Here is a 24781-nt window from a genome sequence, read left to right as displayed (position 1 = left end):
TCTTCTTGACTACGTCGTCTCAGGTGAATACAGAAGAGAAGGTTTATGAGAATTTCTACGAAAATTTGAAAAAATGGGAAAATTCCCACTAAATATTCCAATTTCACATCACATTCCATATTATTTATTTATTAAACCTGTAAAATATATTCATCATTGCTGAACAAGACAACAATTTCTCTTTCCTCCAATTTTATTGCAAAATTATTAGGAATAAAAAGTGTGGTTGCAGGCAAATAGTGCAAATTGAAATTGACACATCTGTAGAACTATAATCGCTAATGACGATGTTGCCAAAATTTCCCTAAAGAATGCTGATACCCTCGTAAATTTGCAAAAGCGAAAGCTGTTGATATTATGTATTCTTTTACATCGTTAGGAAATGTAGGTAAAATTGCATGAATTTTGGGAACGTAATTAATAAGATACAATGTATCCGAGGACTTTAGCGTAGAAAGTCACCTTATCCTGACCTATGTCCCGCAAGCGAAACGCTTAGCGCCGATTCTTGTGATGCACATTGAACTGAAGGAAAAATATGGACCAAATGAACTCGATGAATTAAGAAAAAACTCGAGGAGGCTTGACGAACACAATGGGATGAAGTCTGCTTAAGCTACCTATTAGAAACATTGTAAAATTCTTTCAATATGTTATTGGATTTTATTCCTACAACCTGCCAGTCAACAAAAACCAATTAGAGCTGCTATTTGACTATTTTTTAACTGGATAACAGAAGAGATTCCAACAAAATTGGCCAGAAATAAGTCCATCATTCGGTGGCTTGAATGAGCCGTCAACGCTCATTCTTCATTCATTACTTAATAGGCCGCGCTATAGCTAAAATTTGCCAAATTAGTGGCTTTAAAATCTAATTAGTATATACAATTATTAGTTTACATAGCAGTGTCAGCGTTGAATAAGAGGTCATTAGACCCATGTTTATACATGTCGCTGATTCTGAAAATCGCACATTCACCAGCATTGTTGTGGGTCTCGAGCTCGCAGTTCACTGCTTCAATATTGCGTTGCTTAACCGCCCGCCCAAGTTGCAGATTTTACTTGTCGCAGGTAGCTGAGATCGAACCCATAGCTCACTGAACTGTACCGCCCGGCCACCCTACCGCAAACTGTTGAATTATCTTCTCTGTGACGGATCATCTTGCTCACACAAAGAATATATTGAATCAATGAACCAGTTATACAAGATTTGAAACCATACAAGTGATGATTTTTCCTTCAACCGACACCTTCGCACTAAGTCAACACATCACGATACTATTCTCTCGAAAAATCGTAATTTGTACGCTCGTGAGGAAATGAGCAACTTACTCGTGAAACATAGATCAAACAACCGACATTCTAGCATTTCTGGAAACGCTGGTCTGGAGATTGTCATGCATGGAAGCCAATATGTTCATGTATATGCTTAAAAGCCATTTACGAGTGGAAAATATTATCGAAAAAATGACTCCACATTATTTTCACACCATAGTTCGGTTTGCCAATCAATAAACGAAGTTAAACTCATCAATGGATTCGAGCTATCAGGAAATGACGAACAAAAAAATTGACTTCCACGGGCAAACTAACTCACCTAAATCTGCCAAAATAATTGGATAAACAATACTCATATTTTCAATGCCCCCCGAAAGGAGGCGCGAGTTTATTTGAATTTACATCATTAACAAACAAAAGCTTGCATACAATTGTACATACTTAAGGAAATAGCAGTCGACAATTAGGTCTCCTCCATGCTAATGAATGCATCAGAACTGGTAGTTCGCACAGCTATAACCAATCAATTGATTAAATTCGATTTTGGAAATTCGTAACAAAGTATTTCCTTCGTGACTAAAGCAGCCCATCAAGAGAAAAACTATTTTAAGTCCATCTGGAGGAATAGGATTCAGAAGAACGATGACACGGTTTTGTGCTCATACGCTAAAGCAGAACCGTTAACAAACTTACACATTTTTCATACGAATATGAAATAAATTCGATCTTTTTACATGATGTCAAGGACTAAAATTGCGAAAGCTTTTCAAGGTATAAATGTGAAATCATTTTTTGATTTTCGTAGATCTAAACGCGTAATCAATGTCCCGCGATTCCTCACTGATAATGAGATGAAACATTGCAAAATTAAAAAACACTTGCGACATCAAAGTATAAAAAGAGTTACAGCAACGAGAAGCAAAGAGAGCATTACTTTCATTTTTTTTCTATAGCTAATTGGATCATAGGTGATTTCGAGGACGACAAACGACTGATTTGGGGAAAAGTAAAATTCAGATTAATTTAAGACCGATTTTCGAAATAATTTTTGTAGCTACAAAAAAACAACAAAAATATCCTTGGAACTAAATGCATTTAACGATATAAATTGATCTTACCCTCACCTCAACATCACACAGAACAGCCCAGCATTCGAGATGTATTCAATCAAGAAAGACGTAACAAGGCAACTCGAATTATTTACACTAAGATGCTGAGGGTATGGGAGACTCTGAAGCGCCTCCTTCCGCTTTGACGGCTTCCACAAGCGTCGCGCTCAGGTAAGTGCGACTGCTCCTGCCCGAGCGTCGCGCTCTGAAGGGTCGCGCTCTGAAGTGCGACTGCTCGTCCTGCTGAGCTTTCTTCCACAAAAGCTGTTACGAGCAAAAAATACAACATCAGAATTGATATCACTAGCCTCGTTGAGTAATTAATTCAGAATTACAAATGGAAAGTCGAAATTTAACACAAAGCTACAATACGAAATGGCCAGAAAACCTGATTCAAATTTGATTAAAGGAAATGCGGATAGAGTTAATTTTGATAGTGATATTTCAAGCAAAGAAAACCCATTATGGAAGCAGATCATAGAACTAACCGTCTTTTTCTTGCGTTCCATTGCAACTTTTGTTCTTTCTAGCATGAGCTCCCTCGTGAGCTCGCCCTTCTCAGTGACGATGGTCTTCATTTGCCAGTCGAGCGCCAGGTGAGCGATCTCACGGCCTGACATGCCCTCCGTCAATTTCGCCACTTCCTTGCAAACTTCAGTCCAGTTCTCACCCTCAACTTTAATGCGCCTGAAAATTGCCAATACAAGATGAGACTCGTACATAATAAAGATTTATGGAGCACACAAATGAGATTATTGGACAATTACAAAATATTAGCTAGTTGTCATTTAAATTCAACACTCACCATTTGCCACTAGAAGCAGGGTTCAGAATATACTCTTGGAAATAGTGGCCAACAAGCAGTGTTCTCTCGTCTAATCCGGGTAGGCCGAACTCGACTGCATCGTGTATTCGGTTGATAACAGCCTCGTCAAATACCGTCGGAATGTTGGAAGTCAGAATCATCATAAACCTGTAGATAATTGCTGATTAGGATAAGATCATAGTTGCCTTATTATCGGAAGGAATAATCCATCAGTAAGCATTCTTTCTCGTCTTTCATATTAATTTGGCTATAAACCACACGAGTTCAAATTTAGAATCCAGAACGTATGTATGCATGCATGCTGCTGAGGCAATAGATATTAAATTGTATTCTCGATGGCCTCTTTAAGATAGAAACTAACGGAGACGGGTTAACACTAAAAATTGCAAATGGCAGAAGGTTGACTAGATTTTTGAAAAACTCTAGCAAGGACGAACCACGTCACAATTGAATCTCCCGTTGCTATCGAACTCACCTATTATTGTGGTCGCCTGTGTGACTGAGGAATGCAGCCATGGTGTCTCGAAGGTTTTGGCTGATGCCAGAGTGACGTCTTATGAGGAAACTCTCAGCCTCGTCAATGAAGAGAATCAAACCTCGACGTGATGTGCGCGCCCACTCAAACAACTGATAAAAAAATAATAAAATAAAATGAAAATTAATGACAACAAGTGTTATAACCTCCTTCAGACACAAGACATCATAAGGCCTACCCAACCTCACGAGAACGCACAATGACGTCGCTTGCGAAATGCTATAATTTTCTAATTTGCATAGTGCCATAGGACCAAAACCGTGAATATGATTAGATCAGGGTTCTTATTACATCTTATACAAAATTTATCATCTACCATTTCTATCTGTACGACTCCCAGTAAGAAAAAATAAAATTCAGCAGAACTTCAATCAGAATAATAAATATTCACAGAGACAGCAGGTATCAGTGCGCTAATTTTACCGGCTAATCAAAATGTGTAGAGCCTGTAGAGAATTCCTGGATTCACCGCTCGAACTGATCACCGTGTAGGCCTCACCTCATGGACGGCGTGCACCTCACCCTAGGGACGGCGTGCACCTCACCCCATGGACGGCGTGTACCTCACCCCATGGACGGCGTGCACCTCACCCCTTGGACGGCGTGCACCTCACCCCTTGGACGGCGTGCGCCTTCAATTATTGATAACATGCACCTTACCTCCCGTATAGCCTACGCCTCACCTTATGGATGGCCTCGACAGACTTGTCGCCCATGAGCTGCACGTCGCCTCCCGTCATGATTGCGAAGTCCATGCCTGAGTTACGGGCAAGTTTCTGTAACGTAAATACAAAGGCTCATAACACCTCGGCCATTTCAATAACACCAATGGTCATTTAAACTTTAAAGTATGATTATTGAGGAATTCCGTATAAAAATATCAGACCAATATGTTGAGCCAATAATGCCTTGTCATAATCAGACCTAAGGTATATCAATGTATTCATAAAAACGCTAGAATATAAATTAATTCTAGCTTGGCCACTTCACCAACTCCAGATGTCATTTGTGAGAGACAAATTATGAAACCATATGGAATAAAAAGACACGACCAATCTAATTCAACAAGACCGTCCCCAAATCTGAAGTGATATTATCCAATAGTCTTATAATGTAGGTATCACAGTGTACTGAATAGCAATGAAGGTTTCCTCAGTTTCCGTGGACTCTAAATAGCGAATCTTCGTAGAACAAAAGACAAGATCATGAAGCTTACCTTAGCAAACATGGTTTTTCCCGTACCAGGAGGACCATGCAGGAGAACATTCCGGTAGATGCCTTTAGCTTTCCTGCAGTTTTTGGTCTCCAATGCAATATCTCTGAAATTAATGGAACATTTTTTTACATCGAATCAGATTTTTTTTATCTATGATTTTAGCATAAAATGATTTGAATATAAAGAACTGATACAAAATGAAAAGGGAAATCTGACTTACAATAATTTTATTAGCGTGCATGTGATATCAGGCGGATAGGGACTAGTCCGAGTCATACGTATGTTACGATTAAATCTTTTCATTAGGAAACTGTTGCTAAGAATGTGTTGATATCCCAGTCAACAAATTTTTGAAATGCAAAATACTCATCGTCAACTTTTATGGTCTAAAATTGATTATTCGGCATGAAAATTGTATCTTATCTGCAATTCAATACTTAGGAAGAGCAGTACCATTATGTTGTTCATAATGTCTAATGTAAAATCTTTTCCAATAGTGATGCATCATAAAATTATATGGACGAGTCTGAAATTGTGACCACACCTGATAGCGGCCTCGACCTTGGGCTTTAATATGACGCCCTGGAGCGTATCTTCGACGCCCTTGAAGCGCCAGACGATTTTCTTGCAGGTGTCAATAGGATGCTTGAGCGTGTCGGTGAGGCTGAGGCGTGACGTCTCCCGTACCAGCGATGGCTTCACTGAGGTCACCAACCAGAGACCATTAATGACCTATTTAATGACCTAATTAATGACCTATTAAACTCCCCTCAGGTTTATCATTCAATTTACTGAAATCCTGTATACAGTGGCAAGCTTCATTAAAACCCAGCAAAATGTGGAAAAAGATATTGCAAGAAAGGCGTGACAAACGGGTGCGATAGCAGGAAAGCAATAATCGAACATTAGGACCGAGTGAGAAAGGATGATATTATCGTGAAAACAGATGCGTGGAATAAACAATGAACGAAAAAGAGAAGGGAAAGCAATGAAAAACATCCCTCAGAAATTAGGGCATTTACAATACCAAATATATCAACCAGCTTTTGTTAACCATTAAATTTATGCGGGAACACAATTTACTTGTAAGAGAAAAGAAAGGAGTCCTAGAGAATTAAAATGATAGATTTACGTAGCTGCCGCCTGAGGCTTTGATACTCGAGAACCTCCGTTTCAATGCAATGCAAGAAGCAGGCCGTGACGCTTTGAAAAGCAAATGTTAACCTCAAGAAATGTCCACCTTAAAACCTCATTCTAAATAGCATGAGATGATGACGGCAAAAGGCATGCATAGAAGCACAGATGAGTGAACATTTTCACAAAAATGTGTACAAGTCTTCTTAAAGTTAAACTTCCAAATATGCAAAAAATTGCAACTAGCAGGCTGAAACTTAACCAAAAATAATTGTCTAAGGTTAGGAAAATAGGTTCTATGAACTGATAACATAGCCTAAGCTCAAAACAAATGACTAAAATTAAATAGCAAGTCAAAGCTAATAAAAATAAGTCTGAAATACTCAGTGGATCCATTATCAATGAAATAAGGTTGACGACTACACAAGATTAACAAAGAAGATCTACTTAATAGTGACTGACCTAGCCTAGCTTCCAAGAACCTGAAGGCCATGGAAAGGGATCCTTTGGCAGCGAAGTATCCTGCCGAGACGGCAACCAGTCCAGCGACTGCCATCCTCACCTGCTGCTCGTCTCCCAGGAACGTGTGCAAACCCTGACCTACGAGAGACCCTATAGACCTGAAACAAAACAAGTTCATGCAATAATATTCTATCTTGAAAGAGATAACCGCCGAGACGATTAGTACTTAACCTCAATGCCCTCCGCAATCAATTGCTGGTCAAATAGTTAAATTATGTTTCTTCTTCTATTTATCTAAAAGTACTGGAATTATAAAGCAGAAATCCAGAACAATCATCTTTAGGATGGGAAAGGAACTAACTTAACTTTCTGTCCTCGATTATTGACTAGTGACAAGAGATTTAAAAGTGAACAATAATACTGCTCGAGGTAAATGCTCTTTCACTTAAGACCTACTATTTGGTTGCAAGAAACCTTCTTTCGAAAGAATCCATAAAATATCAAACGTGCTTAATACTTCGTTACCCCTGGCTTCATCAATGAATATTCAAATAAAGCAAGACACGATCGAAGTTATCTTCAAATATAACACGTCATTCTTAGTAAGGAAATGATCAACACAAGCTGATTGATATCTCAAGTAGGAAATTTGCAATAGTTATCAGAAACAGAGTAGTAAGATACCTACTGCAAAGACTTTGCCCATATTGCACCATTTTTCACTGACACTGTGCCTGAAGGTCAGAAGAGTAGCTTATCTCAATTCATATTTGTCTCCAGTTCTTTAAAGACATTGCAAGTTAAATTTCATAGTGAAAAGTAATGACCTATTAAACTCCCATCAGGTTTTTCATTCAATTTACTGAAATCCTGTATACAGTGACTACCTTCATTAAATACGTCTTAGTTTCCCGTATTCACCCACGGTCGCATGGAATTGGGTGCGTGCAGACCTCCGGTTACGATCTTTAAATCGGTCATACACGCTGCATGCATTTAAACTCTTTTACTAGCGTCAAAAAAAATTAAAAGATCACGTCACACTCGTAAGTTAACTAAAAGTTCAATTAATACGTGTTCACAGCAATCCTAAAATACTAAAACATTTCGTTATGCATGTCAAAAAACAAACAATGTACCAAAAAATTCTGTACGGTCACCTTTGCCTTCCTACCCTTCCCTCTCTCAATCCTCCACTTCTCAAGACCCCAATCTTATCATCCTCCTCATCTCCTTCAACCTCCACAAGTTTTCCAAATAACTCTTCACACTCTTAAACATAGCCGCACTTGCTCCCTCAGACAAACCCACAATCATTGCCATCCACTCTTTACTTGTTCACTCATACCCCACTTCGTTATTCTCACCTCCCTCATTCAGAATCACCTCCATCGTAGACTGTCGCTCTCGCTCATACGCCTCACATTACATCATCAAGTGGCAAGTGCTCCACAGTTTCCTTCTCATCCCCATCACACATAAAACATTTATCTTCCCTCCTCTCATTATACCGGTATGTGCGTCCATTCATACCAAGCGCCCTTGCCCTAACACTAAACAGAAAGTACCCATCTCTACTACCATCATACATGCATATACGTCTTAGTTTCAAGTCATTGCCCACTTTCGCGCTAGACTCGAGTTGTCCTTTAAGAACTCACTTAATCGACTCCAGCCGCGTTTCTCTGTCTTCTTTGGCTTTGAGTCTGATCTGCTCAAGTGTGAGGTCCTGGTTGTCTCTCTCCACCTTGCCCTTGGAGAGCACCTCACGCTCGATGCGCTTCAGATCAAGCTCAGCTCGTTTCTCAAGTTCGTGCTCCAGTGTGGCTGTTAGCGGAAAGATCAAGTTTCAGCATAGATAAATTAGAAAGTTAAATGCTCAAGGCCTATAGAAAACGTGGTCAGTATTGCAAACATATTTTCCCGTCTAAAAGATGAATAAATTAAACTTTGCTTATCTCTTATGGTTGTAATAAAAATCAACTCGCTTGAAGCATGACAGAAAAGACTAATTCGTCTTCATAGTAAAAATTGAACTAGATTACATTGGACTCACTTGATAAATAAATCCTACAGCAGGAGCAATGAATGGTGCAAGAGTAAGTCAGGAAAGCTCGTATAAGTGCATTGCTTAACAAGCAAGCATTATCCAACCAAGTCAAACTAACTCCTTCAATTCTCCAACGGTGAGCTGAACAAGTATTTTGACAACTAGCAAAACTTTCAAGTAGCATTTACTGGAAAGTAAGGAGCTTATAACACCCAAATTTTGCTGGTAACGTCACATGACAGCCGAGTGATGACAAATGAATATGGATAATGCAGCCTGAGAAAGGTTAGTCATTACTAAATGAGCAAAAACAATTTCAAATAATGTTTACCACGGCGCATGGCTTCTTGTTTTTGAACAGACTCCTCCTGCCTTCTCAGATTCTCCTCATTTAACCTGCGCTGTTGCTCAAGCTGATCGTCGTACCTGCAAAATTTGTTAGTCGATTTGTCAGTCAAATTTTTATGAACAGAAAAAATATGATATGACGAGGCGGTACATAATCTGGAATCAAGTTGAATTGACATGGCTAATTTGGCCGGCATCATAAGTATGATATATACGGTACTGTCAAACATTAGATGAAATATATTTTGAGGTTCAGTAATAAAATTCTACTACTATGCAGCATAAACTTTTAATATATTCCCAGCACACAAAACATACTTTAACACCAGGTGCCAAGTATTTTACCTTATTCTAAAGCATAGATACAAAATTTCAGAAACTAACTAATGAAACTTGAGCTTATTTTAATTGCTTGTTATTAGAACGAGTGTAGATGCCAATATTATGATTATGAATAAATACACGACAGTGTACACACAACTCAAGAACGACATGCACAGATTCCCAGATGGTCTGTTAAACAACTCATAAGAGTAAGAATAATGAATCGGAGACTAATTGCTCACACTATTATTATCAGGTAAAAAAATGCTGCATTCTACCAATGACTGGGAACAGCTTCAAGTAAATATCTTAGGTATTGTAGATAACTGACCTGCTTCTTGCAAGCTGGTCCTGATACTGCACTTTCTGTTTATCTAGGTTGGCCTGCTCTCTGAGCTGCTTTATCCGCTCTTCTGATCTTGTTTTCTCCACTTGAAGCTGTAAGAAATGGACCTTATACCATAAGAGTCTAATTGTCTAATTTTAAAACAATTCTTCATATTTACTAGGGAATTATAAACGGTATACTCTCTAGAGGGACGTCTTGCATTACTTTAAAAAAATAGCAAGAAATTCTCTTAAAAAACAATTGAGGTGTTATAATACATTATTTATTCATATGAATAAAAGCAAATAAATTTAAAAATTGACGACTTTCCATTGATAAACAGCAAAATAGTGATCCAATTTCAGACAAATGCCAATTCAATAGTTTTCCAATGAACTCACCTCCATCTGTCTGGCTTGGACTTCAAATTCTTTGCTCTGTTTAAGTAATTCATTTTGCTTTGTAATTTCTTGCTGTCGAGATAATTCCAGGTAATCCTTGGAATTGGCTAGAAAAAAACAAATAAATAAGATCGCTGTATGTCAACAAAGAAAAAATGCATAAGAGAGACTGGCAGTATAGAGTTTACATGACATATCAATGTTCTTGCAAGCATGCTCAAGTAGGAATTCCATCAACAAATAAATTATCCAGCAACTCGTGTGGCAAAACAAAATTACCAGGAAAATTATCACAGAATATTCATTTTATATCACTAAATTCATTTTCTTAGTTCCCTAAAATGATCACTTACCACTTTTTTCCAGGGCCTTTGCAGCCTCAGCAGCCCTTTCTAAAGCAGATGAGTCAAATCTATAAGCCTCCATGGCACCATCTCTCTTCTTATTGTCATTGCCACCGCCATTGCTGCCGGAAGAACCTCCACCTTCAGTAGGAGGAACAAATTCTGAAAAATTCTCGGGTAGGGGAGGTTTCCGGCCACCCCACAGCCATGACATGGTGATTTAACTGAAAAAGAAGGGTACTTTAGAAACGTTAGCCTTTTTATCTCAGATACATTTATCATCATCAATGCTATTTGTAACTAGTGGCTTGGGGGCTTAGAAGTCCTGTCAGTTTCAACTTTCAACAGGGTTAAATCAGAATGTAGGACCTTGCTGGAACTCAAAAAGGGAGGTAAGGAATGTAGTCCTACAGTAGGACTACATTCCTTACCTCCCTTTTTGAGTTCAATACTATAAGTAGACCTGTAATACATGGTGGAATTCCAGGAAGTAGCTGGTAACTTAGCTCCAGCAGGACAACCAGAGCAATCCACACATGAGGATAGGGGGGGGGGGGTGGGAGCAATTGAAGGGAAGTTAAACAGTGGCAATTGTTAAGGAAATGCCAGCAAATGGAGCACTGCAGTGCGCTTGGCCAGGGCGTCCTTCTTAAGCAGGGCTCCTATTTTAGCCAACGCACTCCTAAATTAAATAGGTACATAGTCCTCTAGCAGGCATTTAGAATGCCACAGTGCAGAAGTTATTGTAGGCTATAGCAATTTAACCCTACAATTTTAATTCTAAACAGTATTGAATGGTTTTTATTGATGAGCGGCAAGTTCAGTAAATTAGCTGCTACCTAAGTGGTATTACTCAGTGGTAAAGCAAAGAGATTTTTAGACTCTTTCTCAAATTCAATTCTGAGTCTTCTAGGTAGACAAGCAAAGTACTATCATGGTCCATTCATGGATACCAGAATTATCATACATAACATATTGGTTTAAATCTTGAGTAGATAAGGAAATTAAAAATGACCTGATTCTGAAGAATCTCTGGTTTGCCACTATCACTATGAGCAGTAACAATGAGGTGTCAGGGGTGACCTGTGCTGCTAAGCTAACTGAGTCAGAGTGCTGTAAATTTTGTACAGCATTGTCATACAGAAGATATATTAAATTATTTTAGGTAGCTATTATATCTTGAGTAATTACTAAAATTAAAACTGAACTGATTCTAAAAATATCTGGTTTGCTACACTATATAGGCCTATATGAGTACAATAAACTGTATCATGGATATTGGATTGGATAGCACATAGCAGCCTTATAATAAAAAAGAAATTGGTTTAAATCTTGAGTAAATGAGGAAATAAGCCTAACTATCAAACTGTGTACTAATTCTATAAAATCTCTGATTTGTCACCTTTTCTGCTGCAAAGTGCCAAAGTGGCCGGGCAAAAAATGAATTGATTCTAAAAAATCTCTGGTTTGTCACTAGGCATTATTTAGTAGGCAACTGAGTGACATTGAATAGGCTAATGTAGGAATTGTAGGCTAGTAATGACTATCATATCAATCATATCACTGACTCAGTGACTGCACTGTCTACAAGGCAACTCTGCTTCTGCTGCTTAAGTGCTTGCCTGCTTGGCACTTGCTGCCTTGCACTTGCACTGTTGCACATAGGTATAGGAGTCCATGGTGGCAATCCATAGGTTATTCAAAAGAACCTGTTCTTATGTCATTTTGAACCGATCAACGCTTCTTTACGGACCGATCGTAAAACACCTTCACCGGCAAAAGCTTTTGCACTTCTGAAGAAAGTCAGCTGACAGCTACACTGGCCGTGGGGCGTGGTGGACCGAATTTGAATTTGAATGCATCCACTTGAAATCCTATCGACCCCCCCCCTGAGCTGGACCGGGCGATGCTCTTGCAAACGCATAAGTACTCACAATAATTCCCTGCCACCATGTATAGGACTCCTACCTAGGCGGCTAGGCCTAACACATTTGCACATTTATTGTGCAAATAGTCAAATATTAATTGAATGCTGAAACGTTATTATTTGCTTAGTTGGTCGAGAATAAATAGGAAGCCTTTTTCTGTTTTTCATAAATAAAGCATTGTAACGCAATGGAAAAAACTGAAAATACAATACCTAAATAATATGCGTTGTGTGAAACGGTTTCAAGTTTCAACAACAACCAGTTTTATCAGCATATTTGCAAGTTGCAACAAATATTGGGCTAATTTAAAATTTAGATGGGAAAATCAACTTTGATATAATCCATACTCACATTAGTAGAAACTAGGTATTATAAATCTAGGAGAAATTTGCGTTGACACCGTGATGTCACGTTTCTGAGCCTTTTCAGCAACACGAACACATGGGTATCGGGTGGGAGCCGATGTGCCGGCTCCAAAGTTTCCGGATGGAATTGTTGTTATGCATAACTTGTGCATTATTTCTTCTCGTATGTGAATTATTTGCGGTCGGATGTATTCGAAAATATTCACGTAAGATTTTTTCGATTCCTGCTAATATAGACAATGAATATTACCCTAGCATTATTAATGCCTGATGATTATTCCCATTACTGTCATATTCATTCGTAGCGATTTTTTTTAAGATTCCGAGAAGAAACCACTGATTAAAATGACTTATAGGGCATATTGATCAAAATATTTATTATACTCAGTTCTATTGCGAAAATCTAAAGTGTAAACTTTTAACATCATAATTTACAAAATGAACAAGTTACGTAACTGTTTCCTCAGTTTCCGAAGCATTGTAAGCGCCACTCAAAGTACAATGACGCAACACAAGTACCGGACTACCGGTAGCTATAGACTGGTTCGACAGAATTTGGACATATGACTAATCACAAATATAAAACAAATTTAAACGTATAGGAATATACTGAACAATTTAAGTCACTTGTTTGCTTAAATAACAATTTAACCATAAATTTAAAAGCAGAGAATAGTCCGCAAAAATTCATTTCTCTATAGAAAACGTTTCAGAGTCCAAACGTTTTGGACTCCGAAACGTTTTCTACAAATATATGAATTTTTGTGCACTATTCTTTGCATTTAAATTTATACTGAATAAAAGGTACACGATTCATAAGGCTTGGCAACTGAACGTAACTTACGTTGGTTTATGAGGCTACGGATACGATGATAAATAAAATATCAAAGGCGGCTACGAGGTAAATGAATTTCAACTATACGTTAGGCCTAGACGCCACTAAACCGCCGAGTCAATGGTTCTGTTGTGATTCAAGAGTTTTTAGATTGAAACGGTATTCTCATACATTTTAATGACTTAATTAGGTACGTTACTTGTGAATCCTAGCCGACGATCTACGTTAAATGGACTAAATGAAAGTAAATGTATGTAAGCCAGTAATGAAAGTAATGTAAGCCAGTTAATCATGGCTAGTCTCAATATCTATACTAAGACCTTCTTTATTCTGGCCTACCCTGCTAAGTGGAAACAAAATTAAACTACTCGAAGTGATTCACAATTGATTGCATTGCCATTACCTTGAAGGTAATATTTAATTTGACTAAAATATCAAACTCGTGATCATAAATCTCTCACGTATGTAACTTAATTAGCTTGAGTTGAACCGCTTCCTTCGGACTCATCGACATTTCTACGGACCCGCCTGCGATAGGTTAAATTAAAAGTTGTACAAGTACGTCCTGCATGGCAAATGCAGTTCATTATTTTGCCTGGCAGTAATGAGTCATCTAAATCAGTATTTATTTACATTTTAGCTCCTGTGCACTTGTTTTTTTTTTTCTCACAATATTCATAGAGTTCAAATCAACATCATTGATACTTTTGAAGTGTAAATAGTCTTTCCAATCTACTATCTATTTATTCTGTCATAGTTTTAAATCATGGTTGAAACATGGGTGTGAACATGTGGGAATGTGTTCCGTTCATACATGGCTAAATTTTCATCAGTAAGGTCATGAGAAGAGTAAGTGAAATAAGGCCATGAGCTGCCTCATATGGTTTCGTTGGGAAAATTATGCCAGCTAATGGCAATAAAGAAACATCGCTGATTTGTGCAATTGAGTCTCCTGTCATCACTTATTGCTGCTGAACCACGCCGAGAACTTATTATATCTTGATAAGTACCAAATGAGCCATTTTAGTAGTATTTTACTATACTATCAAGGACTACTACACTATGTGTAGTAGTCCTTGTATACTATATATTTGCATTCCGGTTACGAAATGTAACCCCGAGCAATTAGTTAGCAAGCATTAGTTCATTTCGAAACGTGTTTCCCGTCATAGTACTTTGATTTTGGAAATCCGAAAATTTTCAATTTATTCTACCGAGCAGCAATGATTTTTGCTATGCTATACGGTTTTTTTTTTTCATTCCAACATGAACCAAACGTTATACATGTCTACCTCTCACGCATATACACCAAACTCTCCAACTTTCAATGAAAACGACGTTTTTATGGTAAGAACTGTATTTCCTTGCGTTAAATTACTATGCAAAATATTGCTTGCTTCAAATCTCACGCGAATGCTCTTGATTCATTTCATAGTTTATTCATTGAATGGTGACGACCAGCACGCTGTTGATGGAAGTCCTTATGTACAAAAATTCCATCAGCAAGTGGGTTGAAGGTAACCCACAGATGCGTCGGTACATTTCTGACAGAAATCCATCTTATGATACAAAACATTTTATCTCCTGTACGCAGAACCAGGATGTACCATCATTTTTTGACACCTAATTACCGCAGTTCCAGCCTGTTCTCGCTGATATCCATAATATCGCTTCCATGATTATAAGAGCGATACAGGTCGGAAGCCTTGGCTTTACAGATAATCAAGACAAGTAACACTAAAATTCGCCTAGTCAAGACGGGTTTAAAATGAAGCGATAGCGAGGAAGAATGGCGTTGATTGGTCGTGGAACAGGTAAACAAGGTTATCAAATCAAGTTTTATTTTAAACATTCAAATCCAGTAATTCTATAAACAAAAATTGCCCTTCGTCATGAAATCAATAATGTAATTATTATGAATGATGCAGTTGCGGATTCCGACGGTGGGACATGAGCGAAGGAAGTAGTTTACACCTGTAGGGGGGCCTCCATAGGCCAACTTTGCATAACCCCAAGGCCAATAACATGGCTCGTCCCATCCAATAGTCCTCAAGCAAATGCGCAAAAACAGGGGCAAAAAAAAATTGAGAAAATCGAAAAGAAAATGTCAAATTCATTTTATATACGCATGCTCTCAGAAACTCGATCCAAAGGATCTGACCATGTCCTATCATGGCGATGAAGAGCAACAGAACGTATATAAATATACAAAAATAGTATCCATAAATAAATGAAAACCCTAAAACAACGATACAAAACAGAGTCATCATGTAAGGCGCTCAACAAACTAGTCGCCGAAGTTCATTAGAACTCTTGAATGAATTGTAAATGATGCAGTAACTTCTCTCGACCTCACTCAGTGTGGAGGCGATTAATGAACGTAGATGGGTTTCTCTCTAACACAGCTAGCTTAGTTGTCCACTTTGAATTCTAATAGCGGTAAAAAATAATCACAGGAATTGAGCTGTCATGAGAAAACAGATTTATTTCACGCATTCACACGAACAATAGCAATCCCTCTCTGCTTAGTTCAAACCTGTCGGTGATCTGGACGTGCCTCGTCACGCAACAGGTTGAAATAAACATTATATAACAAACATTATCGATGAATACTAACATACAAAATAACATTATTGATGTATTTACACTTCAGTCATAAATATTTTTCTTATATGTACAAAACACTAAGGCAATATGTTAAGTATTAACCTATAGGTGTTTTGTTACTTATTGTTCTGATAAAGTTTTTGACAGAGGTTACACATACTCCTTGGCCAGCTTCTTCATCATTGTCGGTCGACTCCCATGCTTGGAAGCTCTCCAGAGACACGAGTAAAGTGGTGTTGGCCGCATCAAACATGCACTCCAAGAGGCCTGCGCGAAGGGAGATACAAATGAAAGGATGGATAAGGCACAACGAGACTAAGATGTTACAGATCAAAATCAAATGACTCGAATGAGAGATGTAGCGAGACATATTTTTGTGGTGGAAGATGAAGGGGCTGAGGGATGAAGAGGCTGAAAGCTGAAGGGGCTGAAAGCAGAAGGGGCTGAAAGCAGAAGGGGCTGAAAGCAGAAGGGGCTGAAAGCAGAAGGGGCTGAAAGCTGAAGGGGCTGAAAGCTGAAGGGGCTGACAGCTGAAGGGGCTGACAGCTGAAGGGGCTGACAGCTGAAGGGGCTGACAGCTGAAGGGGCTGAAAGATGAATGGGTTGAGAGATGAAGGTGCTGAGAGATGAAAAAGAGACTTGCATGGAAGGTATGGGAGCGGAATGAAAGACATCGTAATATTAGCTTTACAAGCACTAATCACTAGTTTGCTAAATAATAAGTTTGCGAAGAATTTAAAAGCAAAGACGATTCGGTGATTTTACTTGAAGTTTTCTTCGGTTTGTAATTATTGTGAATGAGAACTACTTATAATAGAGGAGATCGAGAAAACGACTAATCAGTGAATGGGCAACTAATTAGAGATAGAGAGGGTCCTGAAAACGACAAACCAGTGCGGAAACGCGTCTGAACAATACTAATTAGAATGAATGATTAGGATGCCAAAATAACGAGCAAAGACTAATATAAATACGGGACCGCGAATAAAAATCTTACCTTTAGGAACTCCATTTGCTACCGCGATGGCTTGCATGGCGTAAAGAACGGACAGCTCCACTTGCTGTCTATCGCATTTCTCTTGCTCAATGAACCGTTTCAGGCCCTCAGCACGGTCACAGAGGTTGTCGAAGTCGTCAATCTCAGCAGTGATTTCGGACCCTGCGTGCAGAATGGGAAACAAATGTTTGTAATCTCGTGTGCTAAAAGTGCAATAATGTCTAAAAGAAATAATCAGTGTGCATGGTCTTGACAAACACTTTGAAACCAGAAGCGTCATTATACCCATTACACTACATCCTGTTCCACAGCAAGTTCACCAAAGACTTTGTTAAGAAATGTGGTCCGAAGGTCTAAAACATCCACTACCTAATAAAAACATCGCATTTAAAAAATTAAAACGATAATTGAGCGCCCATGTTTAATATTCACCCATAGAAATAAACACGACAAAGAAAGTTATTAACAAGTATTTCATAATACTTTGACTTAGCATAACTCTGAATTCTGAAAATACTTGGTTATTTTAAGGCTCTGCAACAAATTTATGGAGCTTCAACGTTAAAAATGTACGTTGAATGAGGTAAAGAAGACGACAAAATTTACAACAAACTCGGAATATCAGCACCTGAGGTGTAATGGTGGATTCATACATCTTATGAGATATACCGAAACAAAAAATTCATAATATGAGTTGCAAATTGAAAATATGTTCCGCTTACCTTTCACTAAAGGCATCACGAGATCCGTGACCAGCTTTTTCATGGCAGTGCGATCGTTGATGTTCGCCAAATTCTGCTTCTTGCACCATTGATGGTAGTAATCGCTCATTGACTCATCCTCTGATGTAAGCAGGAAGCTCAAATTCTGCAAATAAGAATTACGAGCTAAATTTTCACGTCATCGATATCAACGACTGGAATGGCGATTTCATTGATATTCACGACGCATGTAGCGCAAGTAAAATTTATAGAAACAATTGACGAAATATATTTCCAACTCAATACTGCAAGTTAAATTCCAACCCAAAAACAAATGTGTATCGTCTCAACTCTATACTAATATGTATTCGTGTGTATTTTAGAGTATGGAATAACAATGAGAGTATGAAAAACAATGAGAACGAAGTTACACTGTTGAAGGCAGGAATTTTCATCAACTTTATATGGATCAACTAAATCTTAACAAGGCAAATTTCAAAGCCTTGCTATGCTGGCAACACATTCATAGGTTTCAGAGAAATATCTATCAACAAAAATTCAACCAATCGTACAGCATATGGTGAGTTTACTAACGTGCCACTTTCGTGGGATCATAATATTTTTATTCAATAGAATCAACTAATGAAAGTGCAAAATCATACTTACGTAGCGATTGAGCTCATCTGAAATGTCATAGGGGCGAGCGTTGCCTTCTACCTTGAAGATCTCTTCCCACTTGAGGTCAGACGTCACCCACAGCCTGAGGGCTTCATCCTCCTGTTCACAAAATAATGCATAAATTAGACAATAAAACCGGCAATCAACTACTTTTCTAGCTCGGGTATAAAGTGGAACATGAAGGAAGACGCAGCGTTCAGTACGGTGACTCTCTTTGACTCCGAGAAGCTGTTAATGATGTAATAAAAAATTCAGGCGGGGTGTTTTTTTTTTCATTCAAGTTGTTTAATTTTCACTAATCTATATGTATTAGTTAAAAAGATGTTGAATGAAATATACGGAGCACTAGTTACGACTTTAGTCGCGCAACGTTAAAAGAACAAGATGTTTGATGGTCTCAGTTGAAATCTAATTCTCTATAGTGGCATTATTCACAACACAATTTTTCGCGGCTTAGTTAACAAATCGAGTTTTCATAATTGGTACTCGTAAGATAATAAGCTCAATTTATAACGAGTAATCGTTTTAAATGATTTTTGAAAAAAATGTTACCGCATATCAACAAACTTAGAACCCAAACAAAATCGATTCAACTCTTATGAAATTCGCGTCGTAACTTACCCTGATGCTGGCAATGTTCATGAGCGTGTGGCAGAAGAACTTGATCTTGAGGTGATCTGCGTCTTGAGCCAGAGTCCAGATGTCCTTTAATTTTAGATGTCCTCTCATTAGGGATGGAGCTGCAATTGAAGATTAAAGTAAGATATTAAAACACAGCATAAACAATCATATAATATCTAACGATGAAAATACGAATCTATCACAATAATTGCTTGGGAAATAAAAAGCAATGCACAGTATTCATGCGAATTACACTAATAAGTACCAGCTATTAAGTCGTGAAGGACTTTCCAATGAACAAGAAACAGTGATAACATTTGTGATGGTTAACTTTTGTCACCGGAGCCAAGTACACCAGCCAAATATTCTTACATGTTATTCAAGATTACATAACTTCCTGATAATTGCAATGAAGCCCATGATATGTTTTGTAATTTTTAGAGTTGCATAGGATTTAAAGCAGCTACTGGGTAATATTTAGTAACTGCATTAAAATAATTTTCGTCGTGTCAAAAGATTAAAAATGGTCGCCAGTTGCTTCCTTACCGATCATGGAGCTAACGTTCTGAGTAACTTGAGGAACGTCTACAGAAATATCGGGCAAGTCCGACATCACCATTTTAGCCCTGAAACAAATTGGTCATCATATTAAATTCATGAAATGTTAAGTACGCAGATAGTGCAGAACCTGAGAATTATAAAAAAATAGAAATCAATAATTCAAAACGGAACTTGTTCATTTATAACAACCATCTCAACGTTACGGAGAAATTAACACATGAGCACAAATTTCACAGCCGTAACAAAACTTACCCTGCTAAGAAGACGGACTCAGTGAGCACTCGCTTGTTGAAGAGCTCTAAGAAGAGCTCGCCTATGGCCTTCCTCTCGCTTGCTTTCTTTTCCGAACAAGCATTCAGAATGACGCTGACGAAGTGCTTCAGGTTCTTAGTTTTGATCTGGTTCTCAATGTTCCATATAACCTCCTGTTAGATCAAAGAGAATAATTTTTGAGACTTTGCTTTGATGTTAGTGAATTTACATCGTAAAGTTCAAACAATGCACAATTCATGGAAATCACTGATATGGCTCAGAAAGCAATGATTCAAATCGATTTAACACTCTTTCCATTTCGCTGAAAATTTTTAAGAATAAGTTATTTGGTAAATTTTTGGTAAAAATTCTTAAGAATAAGTTATTTGGCAAATTTTCAAGCAAAGTTTACCGTCAAATCTTGAACGCCTAAGTACTCCTCGGTGGTGGAGAGAATTTTCTGTCTGATCTCCTCCTCAGGCTCGTCAGAGGGCGGCGACTCGTCTCTGGCAGGCAGGCTGGGTGAGCCGCTGTTTTGATAGCGACCATTGCTGCCCTGGGTCTCGGCTGCAGCCATGGGCTCTCTGCTCAGAGACTTGTTGCGAACATCGCCGCTCTGTGCATACGCGTTGCGGCCCATGTTGTTGCCGCGGTCACCCAGTGATGCTGATGATTAGTAAAACACGTTAAATAAATACAGAATTTGTGATCAAACGTGGTGAGAGAATGCCATTAAAAAATATGATGATCGAGAAAATATTCAGCCACCAGAAGGTACACTCAATCTCAAGAGAATCAGTTATCTAAAATTAAAAACTACGCATCAAGTCGAAAAAAAATAACGGGAGAGAGCGTAGAAAATTGCATTGAATCAACTATTCAATTCACGTATCACGAGCAAGTGAAATAACTGGCGAATTGAAGAAGAATAAAATTCAATGAATCCTTCCTCACCTCCTCTCATTTGCTCTCCCCTAGAATCCCCGTAGCCTCCTCTCGACGCAGCACCGCCATCCTTATCTGATGTGCTGTTCTTGGTGAAGGGATTATTTCTATGTCCCATGTGGCGTGAGTGCATCTCAGGCCCACCCAAATCATCATCTTGAGCGAAAATGCCAAACCTATTGCCGCGTACGGGGTTAGGAGTGTTATTTGCGTTAGTTGTATTGCCGCGAGAAGTGTCTTTGGAACCACTTGCGCCGCCTGAAGCACCTCTACTCCACATGGAGAAACCAGCGCCGCCAGGTCCAAGTCGCTGATTTTCACTTCCACTATCTGAGTTGTTCTGACCCAAACTTCTAATGAAGGGCGTTCGGTTCTTTGTAGGCGCTGAACTGTTCATCACTGTCTTCCAGATCTGCGTGCTCTCCTGGCTGAAACCATCTCTGTGATTGCTCCCGCGGTCGTAGCGTCCGCTTTGGAATTTGCCTTCCGAATGTCGGTTGCCGGAGTTGTGAGAGGACGCCATAGCAATTTGTTTATCTAATTGCTGTTCAACTGACATGTTCTCAAGAACCTGAGCCTTAGTTGTAGGGCCAACTTGTTTTTGAGATCTATGTTTGGCAACAAATCCATTTTCGAACAAATCGATAACATCCAACAACATGAATTTGATGCGGCTTTCTTTGACAACTTGTGAGTGCTTCTTGATGTCACTAATGCAGGTTTTGATGGTATTTTTGCCTTGAGCGTCAACTTGATTCCACAGAACTGCACCGATGGTAATGAAAAGCTTGCACAAGATTTCGGCTTGCTCCGAGCGGTGAATGTCGGCAACTAAATCCTTCAGAAGGGTTAAAATAATTTTAGAACGAAGCAACTCCTGCTTATAAAGCTCTGCCACATACTTAATGAGGCCAACTGACTTGCGACGTGTGACTTCGTCCAAAAGCTCTAATTCCTCTTCTAGGATTTTCTTCTTATCTTCGGCTTCGCACTCGTCTATTTCCTTCAATAGTTTCGCTCGTTGAAGAGCAGTCTTGTCAAGGAATTTCTCTTCGTGTTCCTTCTCCAGTTTAATCTTCTGCTCAGGATCGGTGCACTTTGAAATTCGATCCAAGGACTTTTGAATTTCTTGATTCCGCAGGGCTTCTTCTTTGTGTCTTTTTTCAAACTCATGTTGACATTTTGCAAGGAGAGAATTTCGGAAGGACATTACTTCAGGACTAGAATTTTTTGAATCCGATCTGTTGTCCACTACATATTTACATAACTTTGCATACTCTCCAGCGAAATGTTGCTCAAGAACAGCTTTATCAAAAATTAGATTAACTAATGACTTCATATGTTTACTATTTTTTACAATGGTATCTCTAAACGGATCTTTCAATTTGTCGTAATTTTCCGGGCAGATCTTGTTCATAAGTCCACGCATTGATCTGAGTACTTTCGCTTCATCGTCAACAGAAGCTGATGATTTACTAACAGGAACCCACGCATTATCAGTAGTTTTCAAGTTCATCCTTCCTGCATTTGGTTTGGCGTCGATCACTTTGGGCATCTTTTTGGCACCCCTCATGCTGTTCGATCCGCGATGTATTTGACCTGGATATCCTCCTTTATCGCGGTGGCTTCCTTGATTACGCAAGTAATTTGGAGTAAAATCTGTGTGACCTCCATCTCGATTTGACTGCTGTGAACTGGAACGATTGGTTGTCTTCCTTCTCTGCTCTAATTCTTCGAGAGATACGAGATTTCTGGGAGGTCGCGTGGCATAAGAACGTGCCAGCATCATGAAATTCCGGTCGTACGACTTAGCTCCAGCTTCGTTGTACGGGCTCCACTGGTTGTCTTGATACTCATAAGCAGGAACAGGTACCTCCTCTAACTCATCTTCTGAAACTTCTTCAGCATCTTCCATCTGCTCCACTCTCGCATCAGTGCTTTCTTCTGCCTCGACAACAGTGGTAGACTTCCGTCTAGCTCCTTCGTTCTTACTTTCAGCATCGGCTGAAGGCTCCTCTGTAGCTTGAGTAGGTGATACTGTCTTAACCATACTTTCTTTTTCTTTACCAGTAACTTCTCCATCCACATAAGAACCAGAAACACGCTGCTTGCGGGATTTAGGGTCCTCTGTTGACTTACGATTACCAGTCTCTTTGGCCTCGGATGGCTCTGGCTCAGCCACCCCGTTCATCTCGTGGGTCTTGAACGTAGCGGAAACCTTGCGCTTGTTGGGTTCAGATTTTTCTTTCGGATCAGCGGGTGCTTGGGCATCGTTTGAAGGCTTCTGATTCTTGCTTGCGGTTGAAGGAGCATCGTGACCGACACTAGGAAGTGAGGTAGGGGGCACACTAGGGGCGCTGTCGGCTTCTAACGCTCGAGGTTGATCCACTTGGGAAGATTTCTCTGTAAAATTTGAACATCATTACAAATCAGTAGCAGGAAAACATCTCATGTGACACAGCACTAAATAATTTATAAGAAACATATGTCGACCGTACTTAAACCGCTAATCACAATAAGATGCGAGAGCGATAATGGCCGAAAATACAACGAATTTAAGCCGCAAGTTAAAGATTCAAGCTACACAAGCAAATGAATGCAGAACACGCATTAACTATGTTCGCTAAAAGGAATACCCAATAATAGTTCATGGCGCAAGCGAGGGACATGCCGAGTCGTGCCAAGAATGTCAATTATAGTGGCAAGCACGCAGCGGATCACTAAGAGCCTCTAAATACTGTTATCTAGCTTACAGGTACGATTCATGCTACTTTCTTTGGTATTGAGATGCTACTAAATGATGACGCTATTAGAGAATCAGCCCTAATCAGACGGATTGCGTTCTTTACCTTTTTCAAATTGTTTAGTTATTGCTTATAAAAGAACATATTAAAAAAGACATTAGATGGACTCTGATACGAGCTAGTTACAACCTCAAGACGCTCACATTATAACAATCAAGCTTGATGGTCTGAAATTTAACATACAACAACTCATGCAGATTTTATTTATATATTTAATTTTTGCATTTTTTAATAATATTAGGAAACAGATGAAACAGTTATCTCATTCTTTAGTCATTATAGTGATGATGATAATGACTATTGAGTCCCTACAACCTGAGGGCTTAGAGAACAAGCAAGTTTAAGAAATAAGTGTAGGCAGTATAATTAATTAAGAAATGACTCGACCAGAAAGCAGTAAGCAATTAGATGTAACACGTGACAAGTGACTGATGAGAGCGATGACCGCATCATACCAGACTAGGACGGAGAGAACCAAGATACCGGCAGACGTGAGGGCAAAGACCAGCTATTAACCAAGACCAGACGTATTCATTTTTACCTGCCGCACCAGAATTTGGTCCAGCAAACTTCGTAACACTCGGAAACTGCAAACGATCACAGTAATAAATTTAATATAGTGTTCGATTGATAATCCCGCCTAACGAACCAAAGAATGAACCCAGAGACAGCAGTACCGACTCGACTCTACTCTACCAGTCTGTTTTAATTGACTTCGATTTGCTCGACTGCAACATTGATAAAATGAATCGGTATTATCCTTACGCTGACGAGCACTTTTTAATGTACGACTTTGCACACAATGCAGTATAAGCAGCTAATTAAGGATTTTAAATCGAAATAGAACAAATTCAAGTTATTCCTATCGCGCAGAGAATATTATATTGGCAATATAGCAGATTTCATCATACAAATCAGATGAAAAGCAAAACAATAATTGGTTCTTTCGGCACCCACATTTTATGGACGAAATTCAACCAACAAAAATTGAAATTGTATTGTAGACCTAGAGCGCGCGTGCATCACAAGCCGGGTTTGTTACATCAAGCAGCCATGACATCATGAGCGGTTCTCATAATCAACGGCTTAGCCATCCCTGCCACACACACCACAATCGAAGCGAGTGGAACCA

The 24781-nt window shown here is 38.9% G+C and overlaps 2 protein-coding genes across 6 annotated transcripts in view; both read right to left on the bottom strand.

The window, feature by feature from the left end:
• Positions 1-1635: 1635 nt before the first annotated feature.
• On the bottom strand, positions 1636-13593 carry LOC108665127 (ATPase family AAA domain-containing protein 3). 2 transcript variants are annotated; one of them, XM_018151854.2, is made up of 14 exons: positions 13493-13593; positions 10365-10579; positions 10012-10118; positions 9614-9720; positions 8942-9036; positions 8222-8387; positions 6561-6718; positions 5509-5665; positions 4965-5067; positions 4432-4524; positions 3689-3840; positions 3193-3360; positions 2876-3074; positions 1636-2651 (listed from the first exon to the last, which is right to left on the bottom strand). In XM_018151854.2, exons 2-14 carry the CDS (start codon positions 10567-10569, stop codon positions 2484-2486), a joined length of 1878 nt encoding a protein of 625 aa, XP_018007343.1. In that variant the 5' UTR covers positions 10570-10579; positions 13493-13593; the 3' UTR covers positions 1636-2483. The 2 variants fall into 2 exon arrangements, with proteins under 2 accessions (XP_018007343.1, XP_018007344.1); XM_018151855.2 differs by lacking the exon at positions 13493-13593 and adding an exon at positions 12635-12775.
• Positions 13594-15942: 2349 nt separating this feature from the next.
• The window catches only part of LOC108665119 (eukaryotic translation initiation factor 4 gamma 1), a 78791-nt gene continuing 69952 nt past the window's right edge, over positions 15943-24781 (bottom strand). For all 4 annotated transcript variants that reach the window (XM_018151843.2, XM_018151844.2, XM_018151842.2 and 1 more), the window contains 9 exons: positions 20855-23248; positions 20313-20566; positions 19901-20073; positions 19634-19713; positions 19088-19206; positions 18455-18565; positions 17810-17954; positions 17088-17249; positions 15943-16357 (listed from right to left, as the gene is read on the bottom strand). In XM_018151843.2, coding sequence (XP_018007332.1) covers positions 16188-16357; positions 17088-17249; positions 17810-17954; positions 18455-18565; positions 19088-19206; positions 19634-19713; positions 19901-20073; positions 20313-20566; positions 20855-23248 — 3608 coding nt within the window. In that variant the 3' untranslated portion in view covers positions 15943-16187. The remainder of the gene's footprint in view (positions 16358-17087; positions 17250-17809; positions 17955-18454; positions 18566-19087; positions 19207-19633; positions 19714-19900; positions 20074-20312; positions 20567-20854; positions 23249-24781) is intronic.

This window comes from Hyalella azteca, unplaced genomic scaffold (genome assembly GCF_000764305.2).
Source record: "Hyalella azteca isolate HAZT.00-mixed unplaced genomic scaffold, Hazt_2.0.2 contig13638, whole genome shotgun sequence".
Classification (NCBI taxonomy): domain Eukaryota; kingdom Metazoa; phylum Arthropoda; class Malacostraca; order Amphipoda; family Hyalellidae; genus Hyalella; species Hyalella azteca.
Note: the sequence above shows the minus strand (reverse complement) of the source record. Positions and strands in the feature narration are given on the sequence as shown.